The sequence below is a fragment of the Mchenga conophoros genome, linkage group LG7 (genome assembly GCF_057382185.1).
Source record: "Mchenga conophoros isolate Kocher_MC1m ecotype Shallow Benthic linkage group LG7, M_conophoros_male_GT1.1, whole genome shotgun sequence".
In the NCBI taxonomy this organism is placed as follows: Eukaryota; Metazoa; Chordata; class Actinopteri; order Cichliformes; family Cichlidae; genus Mchenga; species Mchenga conophoros.
Genome location: NC_140532.1, coordinates 66140359 through 66155245, shown reverse-complemented (window position 1 = coordinate 66155245; position 14887 = coordinate 66140359). Strand labels below are relative to the sequence as shown.

General features: G+C 42.3%; 1 protein-coding gene across 1 annotated transcript; it reads left to right on the top strand.

Annotated features, from left to right (window-relative positions):
* Nucleotides 1-1979: 1979 nt before the first annotated feature.
* On the top strand, nucleotides 1980-14673 carry cotl1 (coactosin-like F-actin binding protein 1). The gene is made up of 4 exons (XM_085280881.1): nucleotides 1980-2415; nucleotides 3249-3331; nucleotides 9994-10151; nucleotides 14516-14673. Exons 1-4 carry the CDS (start codon nucleotides 2339-2341, stop codon nucleotides 14624-14626), a joined length of 429 nt encoding a protein of 142 aa, XP_085137007.1. The 5' UTR covers nucleotides 1980-2338; the 3' UTR covers nucleotides 14627-14673.
* Nucleotides 14674-14887: the final 214 nt, after the last annotated feature.

Below are 14887 nucleotides of genomic sequence, written 5' to 3'. Positions count from 1 at the left end.
CTAAATTTGTCAAATAAAGTTTGTCCCGTTCAGGGAAAATGAGTTACACAGAGAAAGGAAGTGGACTTCTATGAAAAGCCCCAAAAGCTATTGATAAAAGACATGATAAGATGATTTATTTTTATTCATTTATTTTTATGAGTAATATATTTATTTTGAATATGTTTGGTACACAGTTAAAACATGGAGCAAGTTTGCCTCTTTTACGTCATAGAGTTGACTGCACATGAGCTAACTGGAGACCAGGTAGGAGCAGGGTGCCCTATGGGAGGAACACGAACAGGTGGATGAAGTGCGATGCTGTGGGGAATGCTTGGCTCAGAAACTTGGCTCCTGGCTTCGGTGTGGCGATTACTGTGATGGAGTAACTCCCATCACGGCAGCAGTGTTCCTTGTGCAATAATGTTTAGAGATGCTAACTCTAGCTTCCTTGTCCACAGCAGCCACTTCTTTTTTTTTTAACTCAGTGTTTCTGGTGCAAAAAGTAGCTTCTGTAGTGAAATGCGAATCTAAGAAAACTCTCCAAACTGTGATGTTTTGAAGTTAAGGCTAAAAAAAGACAAAAGTTATGAACAAAGCACCGTTTTGTTTGGACAGCTCCTTAGTCGAAAAGCTGCTCTGAGAACAGAGGACTTTAAATACAGTTTCTTTTGCAGTGGAAAAAATGGAAGGAAGCAGTTCTGTCAGAAGGCCCCACAAGCACGGCCTTTCTGTGATTAAAGTAAGGACACAACATTTATCAAGCTGTCATATTCATATTTAGGATGTTTAATAAGGAGAGAACATCTTCTCTCTCTCTCTCTCTGCAGCCTGCATGTAACAGCAGGTGCAGACTGTGAGGCAGACAGATGGAGATGAGGCTGGAGAGACAGAAGACATAACCAGCCCCCCTCCTGCAGTCTAACATAGTTATTTGTGTGGTTATTGCGGACCACTGAGTCTAAGTTTGCAGGAAAGATTGATGAAAGCTTGTGACCGACAGCAGGTCGACCAGCAGGTGGCAGGATGATGCAGGCACAAACAAACCAGGAGGTACAGCTCAGTTGGGCTTATGCCAGTGTCAAAGAGGAGGGAGATGACCTTTGACCTCTAGCTAGCCTATTTGATCAGTGGATGTTTTAAGCCCACCTCGTGGGTTTACGGTGTAGTTTATGTGAGTGTAATGACCAATGGCTTTGTGTCAGACTAGTACCTGTTCCTCAAATTAATTCATCTGCACTCTGCTGTGTAAAGTTGCGCTAGCAGGTAAAAGAAAGACCGGAAGTTGATCGTTTTAACTTAAGAATAAAAGTATCTAATTAAAATAAAAATGAGCAAATGCCAAAAAAAAGCAAAACAATTGCGCTCATTCTCATGTTATTGTATAACATATGGCATATTTTTACACCTTTTCCTTTGTGAAAGTTATTTTTATTCTGCTGAATCATTTTTGATACACTTTTACTTTTTTCATGTTTCTAACAGAACTTTGGCTGTCAGTATTGATAAACAGAGCCAATAAAAATAATCATTCACTGTAAGAGCAATTAAATAAGAAATGTCAATCTGGAATCAAATCGCTAAAAGATATATAATGTGTAATATTAGAATGAGAGAAAGAGAATTCATATTTATTTATTCCCTTAGTAACAGGAAGAAATCTTCAGCACAACCAGGCTCAGAACCAGGATTACTGCCCACGTGATCCTGAAATATACAGAATTATAGAAACAGAAAGTTTCTGTTAATTCAAAGAAATTCAAAGAAAATCTCTTGTCCACAAAAAAGGACGTTTTACCTGTAGTGATTACTAATAGAAACCTATAATAATATTATTATTTATAATAATAACATTTCATGGTAATGCAGAATGTAAAATGGCTAAATTTGGTTTCAAGTCACTTTTGAGAACTTGCTGCTTTTGATTTTGTTTAGAAAATCCCTGCCGGAAAGTGTCGCTGCCTGTCGCCGTTGCCTTGACAGCGCTTCTTTTGCTAAACGCTCATTGACCAGGAGGAGGTGAACGCAGCGTCTGGGGGAGCTTCTCTGTCTGTCTGCTGGCAACCTGATTGACTAACATCACCCACGCCCATAAAGTGGTAACATACAGGAAATGAACCGAGCTGCTAGAAGAACAGCCGTCTTTTCCCGCTGAGTCTGACCGGCTTGATTGTTCCAGTGCAGTGGTCGTGATTTCCGACTGAAGCCCGCCGTGAAACGCTATCGGTTCTAGGTCTGATGTGTAGCATCCACTGTGCAAGTTAGCCGCTTTAGTACCGTGTAGCTGGCCCTCCCTGGTTCGGACCCATTCAACGCTCATTTTGTCATTTTGCCTGCCTAACACTTCTCAATCCGAAAAATGGCAACCCAGATCGATAAAGAGGCTTGCAGAGAGGCTTACAACCAAGTGAGGGACGATAACACTGACATCAATTGGTGAGTGTGCGGGCACGGTTACTAACCCATACTCCATTGAAGATTGTGACTGTTTCATATTAACGCTAAAATTACTGAAAATGAATGACACGCGTGCATAACCCTGCATCTGTCTGGTGGTATTCTAGCAGTTATCCACTTCGGCTACCATTAAAACACCAAATAGAGTATTTATTTGATGTGGTGTTAGTTAAAAATTTATTTCTCTCTGTCTGTTACCGCCCACTGTTCCGTCTTTTCAATGAGGAAGAGCGCAACATGAAGAGACGGACTTGCTTTTGAAAAAGTTGAAATTGTGTTTAAATAAGCGTCGTTTGAATAAGCGGATACATGCCGAATAGCACACTAACTAATAAAGGCCAATAAAATGTAATCAGCTGTATGTTTGGTGGCGTTTACTTGTGCATTTCTGCACCAGAACTTTAAATTACCCTATGTTCCTATGCAGTTACGCCTGCTCATTGCGAAAACGCGCCAGAACGGCACATTGCGGACTGTTTCTTTAGAAAAACTGGCCAAAATACACGCAGCGTTCGCTGTCCTGTCCCTCGGATGTGGCTGATCTGTATTCTGACTGTTCAGCGGTCACACGGCGCACTGTTATCAGGCCCGGCGGGGCAGAAGTAATTTCCTTTGTCCTGTATTCAATGGGGAAAATGTTATAGTGGTGACACTTGCAGATGGCTGATACACAGCTGCCACCTTGCATGGGCGTCTCAGGCATTTTTCTGCAATGGTGTGTGTGTGTGTGTGTGTGTGTGTGCGCGCGCGCGTGTGTGCATTATGCAAACTCATGCGATCCAACAGTAATTAACCCACTGTGCTCCTTCCAGGGCTGTGTTTAAATATGAGAACAACATCATCGTGCCTGGAGGACAAGGGACTGACTATGAGGACTTCAAGATGCTGTGCACAGGTAAGACTGGATCAGTTTTAAACGCAGGGCTGTGGCTGTGTAGCTGGCTGCTGTAGATTCTGTAAAACAGCCTATATATCAGGCAGCTTGACTTGGCGGGACACTAATCTTTTAAGACTCTGTGCTCCATCACCCAATGAGCCTTGAGCCTGTGACGAGGCTGTCAGAGCACTTAGCTGTGTATTCATTGTGTTGCATAATCTGGTTCACAATATCTCAAGTTTTTTTTACTACAGGGCGGCCTACATTTGTCTATTGGTGCAAACTACAATGGAAATATGTTAACTTTTAGTTTTACTCCTTCAACGAGCTGATGTTCATTAATATTTCACCTGCCTCTAACAAGAGAGCCTCCAAAGCACCCATCGGCCGCTGTGGTGTAATGACTTCCAGTGCGCAAACCTTTTATGTATAGATTTCAAAAAACCCATCTCACTCCGGTTCCCCTTTAGAGAGAGCGAAGCATCTGCTCAGATGATGGGTGTGGCAACTGCTAATGCAAGCTCTTTAAAGCTTCAGGGCCTCCTGTGTCTCTCTACTTCCTGATGTCTAGAGCTCACATTCCTATGTTGAAATCACTCCTTTACAACAGTGCTTTACATGTAACTGCTCAGCTGCTGCGTTCGCTATTAGTTCCTGTTCAGTGATGACACGCACATCTCCCTCTGTGGGCTCGTTTGCCTTATTTAGCAGTGAAGTTGTAACCTGCAGAAAAAACCCCTGTGCGTGCGTGCGTGCGTGCGTGCGTGGGAGGAGCTGCCGCAGACTTGAGTTTAGTGAGTTCAGATCAACTCTTGTAGAATATTGATCTTAAACTTATACTGCAGCAGGAAGTGAAAAAAGAAGATGCTGCATGCTGGGGTATTGTTTCACCAAGATCTGGTTCCTCATTTTTTAATGTAGTTTAAGACTTTTTAATCCTAGTTTCTTCTAAGAAAATGTAACTGCAATCAATGACTTATTTATTTAGAGGTATATATTATTGAGTAAACTCTTCACCATGTTGTAAAGGAGACTTTCACTTTTTAAGTCGTCCAAATGTATATTTTAAAAACAATCACCTGTAAGCCAAAATGAATGCCCATATAACCACCAGACGATGGATGATTCAGAGATGTATCGACTTTTCATCTTTCTGTGCGTTACTGTGCAGTTAAATTCAGGTGGTTCTTGTTTTCAGAAGATGAATCCTAACCAGCTTGTTAGGTGAACTTCCATGAAATATGGTTCAGACTTGTCAGGTTCCCCTCAGGATGAATTATAAGCACAGGGTGATCTGTGCCCAGGCATAAATTGTTTAAATATTGGATGCATTCCCATAAAACATAGTTCAGAGGATACATTTTACTGGGTTTAATGTCCAGATTTTACTGTAACACCTCCAGCTAGCCAACACTTTTACATAGCCCTAAAATATTTGAAGACCTGCTGACTCAACTCGGAAAAAGGTCTAGTGCAGACATTCATAGTCCCCAGGGGACGAATCAGAATTTGCCTGTAGTTTTCTGGACCTTTGATCCGTCTATGGATTTTTATGGATTGCTGTTTTAAAACTAAAATAAAGAATTCTATTTATTTATATATTTCCACCTGTGTCATGGCGGTGCAGCGGTGTCGCCTCTTTACGAGAAGGCTGTGGGTTCAAATCTGTCGCTAAGCACGAGCTTGCAGCTTCCTCCCACAGTCTGTAGGCATGAATGTGAAGTTAACTGGTGAGTGTGGATGTGGGTATGAATGCTGCTTTCTCTCTGTGATGGCCCTTTGATGCCCTACCCCACATGCTGCCACGTTTCTTCTGGAAATAAACGAAGATGCACATCTGTACGTTTTTAGCAATTTCCAAACCTGAGGTCTGATCTTTTTAATCAGTTGTGTACAAATAGCTTAAAGTGCTAATTATAAAAGGTGGTGTGAGCTCATTAGGAGGAATCCAGCTGCCTTGACCTCACCGCCCTCAGGCCTCGCTGTTAGCGTAGATTAAAAACACCAAATTTGGACACAGTCGACATGCTGGTAACACCACTCCTTGCCTGATCCACCTGACACCGTCCACAGGAGACGGCTCCGGTTGCTTTCAGAGGGGACGGGTGGGTGTGCTTGGGAAGGCAGGGTGTCGCCCGACAACTGCTGAAATGAAGGCACTTAATGCAGAACAACCTCTGTGCCGACAGGTCGCTGTTCTGCATCCTCATCGTGTTGTAGTTTCAGTGCAGATTTGTCTGCAGAGTCAGCATGGCTTTAAAGGAAAGATAAACCAGGAAGAGAAAGGCAGACGGAGGAAGTGGGAGGGTGTGGTTCAGCGCCAGGTCGGGTGAGGATTTGTCTGTACTGGTTTTCTCTCTGGTGGCTCAAACAATGATGAGAGCCATGACAAAGAGTTCATTAATCGCATATAGCAATATTTGGATGTGACAGAGATTGATTCACAGACATGTCTGAGTCAGGTGACTGCTTGTGCAGTGAGGTGTTGACACGAGGGATGTCCTCTGTGGCTGATAAGACTGTTTATAGTGGCTGGTCCTGTCCTGACAGCCTGTATCAGCTGCTCCAATGTAAAGATAAGACGTTTCACTGTGAAGACTTTAACGCAGCAGAGACTTAAAATAAGCCAGTTTACATCTTCAAACCAAAGCCACTGAATTTCCTGCTGAAATGCTTCCTCGTCAGGACATCACAACTTAATAAACCTAAGATAAAATCGCTTAATGTTGTGTTTTTCCAAATAGTTGATTGAATACATCAGACTGCACATAAACAACCTTTTCCACTTGGATTGGATTCACATGTCTGTACTGTGGCTTTGGGTCGATACAGAATACTGATCAGGCACCAGTGTTAACCCTAAACTATGTCCTTCACTGGAAATCATTCTTTTATATATAAGGTAGCAAAATATAGCAATAAATATGGAAAAGGACATAATCACATTCAAGTGCAGTTACAGTTTCCCAGCACGTGGGTTAAAATAACCGTATCCTAAATAAAGGAATGGTGCATCCCAGCAGTACAAGGAAGTGAAGAATGACCTTTCAGCTCTTTGTCACAATAACTTCACACAGGCCGTTATAAGCACCACGTGTGAATTTGTTGATATCAGCCAACATGTGTGACATTCAGCCAATATATCAGTGCAGCTTTTTACTCTCCAACTTCTTTCAGAGAACCGAGGTGTACGTCAGGACTTTTAATGACCCATTTTAAACTTTTCATTCGAATAGAAAATAGAGTTTAGCTTTTTTCCTGATGAGACTTTTTTATAAAGCTGTTGGCATCCGATACTCCACTCCACTGGTGACATTTCCAAACCAATAGATCACAGGTGGAGAGTGGAAAGTTGGCAGAGCTGCAATAACAGGAAGTTGCAAGAATCAGAAAACTTTATTGATCCCACAGGAAATGGTGAAATTAAAGTGAAATTTGAGGATGTGGAATTCAAAGGCACTGTGAAATATTAGGGACCTTTACTTTTCTGGCACATGTACAGATGCGGTGCCCGGTCGTCACAGAAAGGGGTGACGTTAAAACAACTTGTAGTGAAAGGCGAGGAGCCCGAGCCAAACCCTCCCTGCAGCCAGCGGCACTCAGACCCGGGTGGAGGGACGGTGCTGTTGATGCTTCAGGGCCGTGTTGCATCTAAATGCTGCCTGGTGGAGCTTTTAATGTGACACTGAAATATTTTGGCTGTATTTGTGCCATAATCTGAGATTTGTGTATCGAATGCTTCCATAAGTCTTTGAACTTTAGAGGTATTCATTCAGCCTTTATTTGGTTTGCAGCTGAGTCTGTATGTTTGCAGTGCAGTTATTCCCAAAATGAAACGGCTCTTTGCCCTGCAGCCCACAGAGAACAACATCTGGAAGATGGTAATGAGTAATCTGTGGAGCACCTGAAGGCAGGGCGGGCAGGAGTGTGTTTATTGGACAATGTGTTGACATCCTGCAGGCGTGATAAGGCATCTGCACTTTCCTTAAAATTCAAATATAAGTCCTTTCCACGTTTTCTGACTTCTTAGACCAAACAAGGCTCCAGCAGAGTGGTATGCTGGATTTATGCTTCTGCATTGGTGTTTGCTTGTGGCTCTTTGGGCCTTAGAGAGGCATTGTGGGAATTCAACCAAAGCAGTTGCTGCACAGACGCGCTTGGTGTGCAGTTATTTCTAAAAAGCAAACAGCAGGTCAGCTGACGGTGACGATGCTGTGGTGCTGATTGGTTTGAAAAGTTGCTTTGAACAGCAAACGAGGACTATTTAGTTCCCCACAAAGAGGAAGAGAGGCTTTTTTTTTTCTTTTTCTTTAAGCACGTAAAGACACATTTCACTACTAACAAGTTGTTAATACTTTCTGAATGCTTTAGTTTAGCCACTAGCATGGAGAACAAAGGGACTACGAGAAGATTAGTCGTCATTAGTGGTTCTTCCACATTTTTTTTTCGATGCTGTCCCCTTTTGACTGCACACGCCTACAACATATAGATGTGGGTCCCACAGCTACAACAGGGGTGGGGAACTCCAGGCCTCGAGGGCTGGTGTCCTGCAGCTTTTAGATGTGTCCTTGATCCATCACAGCTGGTTTAAATGGCTTTATTACCTCTTCAATTTGTCCTGACCTTCTCCAGAGGCCTGGTAACGAACTAATCATTTGATTCAGGTGTGTTGACCCAGGGTGAGATCTAAAACCTGCAGGACACCGGCCCTCGAGGCCTGGAGTTCCCCACCTCTGGTCTACAGCATGCAGATTTGCAAAGGAAAAACACTAGTCTTCTCCATATTTAGGTTTTGCTATTTTTTGTGGTAAGAACAGAGAAGACCACCTTCTGCCAAAAAGCAAAGGAAGCATCTCCAAAAACGATATTTGTAGAAGTCTTCAGATGCTTGTGATTTATAAACCAGGACAGAGAAGTTCCTGTGAAAATTACAGATCATGTAGCTATATCACTGGTCTCTGTCCATCAGCTGTCTGCAATCATTTTGTAGGTAACAATGAGTCCTAGCAGTCATTCTCAGTTGGTGTCTTCAGAGTTTAAATAGGTTTAACTTTGTATTTAAATCACTAAGCTTCCATGCAGTTACGGTGTCTGTTTATCAAGAGAGATTACGCTCTGATAGGTGGTTTTTGATTGAATTAACCATTTCACTTATTTTCCAAGTACCAGTGCCAAATATGTGTTTCACTGTCACTAATGTAAATGCTTTTCTTCATATACCAACTTTAACTGAACATCTTCGGCTTCTGGACTGTTAGTTGTTGAAAGGTTTGGTAAAACTGAACCTCCAACTTTTCAAAATTCTCTGGAGGGGCAGCCAATCAGAAGAAAGTTTGCTTAACAGAAGGGGGAGGAGCTAAACTGTTTTAGTCAGAATGAATTGAGGGGTAGCACAAAGGCCCATCAAAAGATGAATAAGGACCATTTTTGAATTATGAATAGAATTCAAGAGTAAATGTATGGATGGCAAAGACACCGACCATGATTTTATCAAGTTCTTGATTCGTCATTTTGTCTGTCAGATGCCAAAAAGAAATAAAAGACGCTGCTTGTAATTAAGCACATCTTGTGGTGATGTCAAAAATCAGTCCAAACAGTCCAAATGTATTCAGTTTAATATCCTCTGAGGAAAAGAAAACAATGAAGTCCTCAAATGAAGAAGCTGAGGAAAGAAGGAAATTAGGAAGGATTTGGAGGTTTTGAGCAAAACGTTAGTCTCTGTATATCTATCTGTACATATGACAGATAACACACTGCCTATATAAAGTTAAAGAGCTGACCACAACGGAATAAAAAGCTTGAAGACTTAAAAAACAGGTCAGTCAATTTCGTTAAGATTTTAACCACCAACATTTATACTTGATCTTTATTCTTAGTACAGAAATTCTGAATTGGTGCATGGCTGAAATTATTCATCCATCTATTCAAATTAAGTGACCGTTCCTTAATCTCTACTCAGAATTTTGAGTTAGCAGATGAAGAGCACATTCAGGATTTTCTTAAGATTTGGTGGAAAGCTGCATCTGAGTGGAAACCCAGGATCCCGAGGCGGCGCGAGTCGGACAAAAGAAGCAGCAGAAATGTTTGTTCGTTCATGTCGGCGCACTTGTTTGTATTCGGGCGTTATTCTCAGATTGCAGTGGACCACCGTGACAGTGACGGGCGTGGTCACTGGGAGGTTTGCGACACAACCGCAGGGCTCACAAACGATTTTACTCATCTAGTCTACTGACCTGAATACTCCCTGGCTGCACAGACGCGCTCTCACAAAGCGTCCCTCTGGTTTGGAGTGCTGGGACTGTGCCACTGGGACAAAAGCACACAACTCTGCACAGCAACACTTAAAATGTAAAACTGGTGATCAAAGCACAAACTCTACAGTTACAGTTTTAACTGATCGATGGTGGCCAGTTCTGAATAGACTAATAAAACTTAGTGGATAGCATTGGGTTGCATAAATAAATATCCAGCGATGTGTTTGCAAATATGAAAATAGCAATAAGTTATGTCCGCATGACAACAGCCCAAAATCTAAAGACAATTAATGCTTAATGTGTTGTATTTCTTTGATAGTGTTTTTTATAACTCCATCTGGTGCCATCCTTTCTTCCTCACTGATTGGTTAGTCGATGTGTTCGGCTTTAATCTGTCTTGACTCGTGCATTCCCGTCTTCCCTCAGACGACGCTCGTCTGTTTGGCTTCCTCCGGATCACGACGGGAGATGCCATGAGCAAACGAGCCAAGTTCACCCTCATCACCTGGATCGGGGAAAGCATCAGCGGGCTGCAGCGTGCAAAGATCAGCACGGACAAGACGCTGGTCAAAGACATTGTGCAGGTCAGTGACTGGAGAAAGTAGCAATTAAAGTAATGGTTCCTTTGGGGAAACTGGTGGCTTTGCATTCGCACGACACTGGATTCAGAACAAAAACAACGGAAGGATAAATGTGTTATGGACTCTTTGTATTTCTGAGGCCATATTTAAAGGTGGACACAGGCACTCTGAGGTCACCCATCGGTCAGCGCCCCACAGTTTATCAGCCAGTGTCCGTTTTGACAGATATTTAGATTTTAGTTTCAGTCATAATGTAGACAACTGAAGTCTCTTTGCTTCAGTTGACTAAATCAGCGGCCCCCAACCCCCGGGCCTGAGACCGGTACCGGTCCGTGAGTCGTTTGGTACCGGGCCGCGAGAGTTGAGGCTCAGGTGTGAAATGTATGGTTTTCAGGGTTTTTATCGGTTTTCAGCGTTATTTTGTTATCGTTTTTATCGTTAACTCAGTTTTCCTGGGTCTTTTCACGTGTGTTATGAATAAATCTTCTTTTTTTCGGTACCGGTACTAGCTTTATTTTGTTGTATTTATCCGCAACACCTTAAAGGCTGGTCTGTGAAAATATTGTCGGGCATAAATCGGTCCGTGGCGCAAAAAAGGTTGGAGACCGCTGGTCTAAATGGCATGAGACTGCAGTCGTCCAAGTCTAAAGTTGATTCAGCTCAAAAAAAAAAAAAGGTGTAAAAGTTTATTATGTACGGTGAGAGTTTACAAAGGTCACAGTTTACAGATTGTCTTATTTTGCTTGTCCACACATCTCTTCCTCCCATGTGTTGACATTTTGTTGTGTTGTCAGGAGAAACGGGGAAGATGGGTGCTAACTTACTTAAGCTAATTAACTTAATTAGCTTTGATTTATATTTGAATCATTGACAAAGTGTCAGTACTTGTCATTATAGTTTTTGTCCTCATGCATAAGATTTATTTAGCTGTGTCAGAAGAAAGTGTGCCCTGTTGGGTCCTATGATGAATTATTGGTCAACAAAATTAACACTGTTGTTAGGTGAGACTATCAAACATGACATACGGCTGCAACGTGAAAACCTTGGATGCCCGCTAATGACCATTTAATTAGTATCAGACTAATAAACTTCTTGCATTTAGCTCGAGTTAGCGGTGGTGAAGCCTAGCAAGTGACCTTTGGACATAATTAACGGTACATGTGGAGGTTTGGTTTCTGATAGAGACGGTACGATATCACTTTTTAATGTCCGATTCCGATATAAATTTGGATATCGGCCGCTATCGATATGAATCCGATACAGCGCATTTTGTAATCAATAAAACTGTTTTTTGTAAATATCTTGCTGCATTTTGTATAAGTTCATACTCAAGTTTTAAAAAAACAGGAGACTGAAGCTATTCTGTTATACCTGTATGCAAAAAATACACTGCACCCAAAACATTTCATAGTTCAGCAACACTGATCACTCTAATAAATTTAAACCTACACCATCCTCCCTATTCTGGTATTTTAAAGAGTACTTACCTACCTCACTAATAGGGTTGCCAACTCCCAGCAAAAATATTAGGGAACCACCCCCCGCCCTTAATCGATGTAATCAACTTTAATTTAATGCATGTGTAAAACAAATGCACAGAAATCAATTATTTTTCTACAATATTTAAATAGATTCAACATCTTTCTTCAACAGAATTGCAGACTGCACAGATGGTACCAAAGGAAAAAGTACTATAGCTTACCTGGGTGTATATTAGACTTATTAGTTACTATCTACAATAATGGATTTCTATACATTTAATCGGATGACCACTTTTGTTGTAAGATTCAGATAATTATTTATTCAAAGTTGTTAAATGACATAACAAAGAAAAGTATTTCTTTGTGCCCCCCTTTCCCTGTTAATGCCCAACCTGGCCCCCGACAAAACTTTGCTAGACCCGCCCCTGCACAGTTACCAGCTGTCAGCTGCTTAGAAAAGGATCCTGGTGTTATTTGTCTCTCAGAAACAGTTCATAACTTCAACTCATTCATGTCACCTAAAAGGTAAACCTGTTTCTCCATCACCTGTTCAGCTCTAATGATTCAGTAAGGACATCTCCTGGTTTCATCTTCATGTTTCCCTCTCACCACATATCCAAACCAACATCATGACCAGCAGCTTTACAGCTGTGGCTCCAGCGAACATCAGCTGATACTAGAAATTAATATTAAATAAATTCTAACAACAGCTGATCACTTTTAAACGTGCTGCTGTTGTTTATCCGCTGGTCTCCTCTTTCTAGCGCAAAGTGGGCGATAAACAAAAAAGAAAGACGGATTTGCGGCAGAAAAACCGATCAGTTGATCATTGATCAGTTTCATGTTTGAAGTAATAACGGGAGAGGGAGGGGGAGTGAATGAGAGAAGTAGATGCAACTGCGCAGCAAAGACAGAATAACTCCAGCTTTGTCTATTTTTTAATTCTAGCTGAAGTCCGGGACAAATCGCTTCCTTTTCACCTCAGTATGGAACTCCGATGGCCAGTCCAGCTGTGGCTCAATATATCAGTTGTTAAGCTTAACATGGAAATACTCTGCAAACATTCAGGGATGAACTTACACACTTGCTTTACTTCTCTGGGATAGTTTTCGCCGAGATGAAATGCTGCGGTTAGGAAGCATGTAGCGAGGCTCCAAATGCTTCAACAGACGACACAGGTGTCGCAGACAACAGCCGCTCTATCACGTGACACATACTGCCCCGATGCGCCGAGCTGGGTTACGGCAAGTAGCGCGTTTTGTGAGGTCATTTTGTGATACTTCGGATCGGATTACATTTTTTTATTTCTCTCCGATATCCGATCCAGTAATTTAAGTCAGTATCGCACCGATACGTAATATCGGATCGGTCCATCTCTAGTCTCTGACTGTTTTTCAATGTAACCTTTATTCGGCTTGTGTCATTGGGGTTAAAGATCACTTCTGTGGGGAAACCTCCCACCAGAGCAGGATGACAGTCAGTCCATGCAAATGAAATGATGTTGAAAACCAAGTGATGACAGTAAAATCAGGAAAATGACACAAAACAAAGACAAACGATGAGGTTACAGGATACGGTCTGTAAGGGATATGCAAAAATAAATGAAGTCTGCATAAACTTTTATAAACCACAGAAGAAATTCAGCTCTTGCCATCAGATTTCTGTAGTATCAGAGTAATGTAGTTAAAGCTATCCGTGCATTCATGAGTTCTTAAGAAACGGCCGTTTCAACGTGACAATGGTGACAAAAAAACAAAGAAATCCAGTGGACTAGAAATGCTGCACTCACCTGCAGCACAACAACACAGCACAACATGAGCTTAAAGAGCGCGGCTGCATTTACCAATTACCAAATTACCAAAGAGGCTTATATGTTGGTGTTAACAACGTCAGAGTGGCCAAAACATTTTTAGCTTTGAATTCACGCTGAGCTGATAAAACGCGGCAGGTTGCTCAGGACGAGCAGCCAGTTCGTTGGCAAACAGGAAGTCGATTCAGTTGTGGTTATTACTGCGGAGGAGGTGAAGAATTACAGGATTAAAACCAACAAAGTAGTGTTGAAATAACACCTCGGTTCAAAAATAATATGGCTTGCTAGAACATGTGACTACCTCGTGCTGATGAGCTCCAGCAGTGGAACATGCTGCATGACGGGTTTTGGATGCAGAAGACTGTATTAGCTGTAATAATACAGATAATATCGGTGCCTAAATTAAAGTTGTTGGTGACACTTGCAAGAAATGAAGCGTAGCTTCGCCCACCTACACAGGAGCTGATGATAACTCACCGGTAGCCTGTCTGCAGCTGCTGTAAGCTGCTTTGCAACCCACCTCCACCCCAGAACCTCCTTTAAATGCTGTCTCAGACTTGATTAACAGCAGCTGCTTTCCCTCCGCTTATGCATTCAGTACATCTTCATGGAGGGGCAAATGTCAATCAATTTGTCACTAACTTATTATGTAATTTAATTTTTCCCCCTATTTCCAGTTTACCTTTTAATTTGTATTAAACTGTGAAGGAGTTTATTGAAAGCATCCTCATAATGCGCATCTAAATACAGGCTGCTTATCGTAGGGATGCACGCCTGTAATTAGGCAGATGATATGGTGTTCATTATTGTCAGCAGGTCATATGTATGATGTGGGCTATCGCCAAAATTATTTTAGACATCTCCAGTATCGTAGCAGAATTTCACAATCGAAGCTTCATGTTTTTAGAAGATTTTAAAGAAAGTTGTCTCTTGGATTAACTGCTGGACTGAGCAGAGAGAAGTATACATGTGGTCATAAAGTATGCTCGAGTAAAGTCCTGTTAGCTTTGAGTGTTCTCATGTAGATGCATTCTGGTATTGCTGGTCTTCTCTGATCTTCTCTTCTCTCTGTGCAGAACTTTGCCAAGGAGTTCATGATCAGTGACCCGCGGGAACTGGATGAGGACTACATCCGCACAGAGTTGAAGAAGGCCGGCGGAGCCAACTACGACGCCCAGGCCGAGTAAAGAAGTGCCACTGGAAGGGTTGGGTCAGGGCGGAGCGGCTGTGGGTGGCGGGGTGGGCTTGGGTTGTCTAAATGGGGGGGCGGGGAGTGTTGGGACTGGGCTGCTACCTCTCGGGGAGAGGGCAGGGCAGGATGGAGAGGGCACTAGTGACAAGTAGACCGTCACAGGAAGCTGAACCAGCTTACTGAGGAAAAGCCTCTTTGGATGTGTCCACATCTGTATCAGGGTGCTTCTGTCCTCGATTTGTAGGATAAACAGCTG

Coding starts and splice junctions, on each gene's coding strand:
- cotl1 (XM_085280881.1), top strand. CDS start 2,339: ATGGCAACCCAGATCGATAAAGAGGCTTGCAGAGAGGCTTACAACCAA. Junction 2,416..3,248: donor GATAACACTGACATCAATTG/GTGAGTGTGCGG, acceptor TGCTCCTTCCAG/GGCTGTGTTTAAATATGAGA. Junction 10,152..14,515: donor TGGTCAAAGACATTGTGCAG/GTCAGTGACTGG, acceptor CTCTCTGTGCAG/AACTTTGCCAAGGAGTTCAT.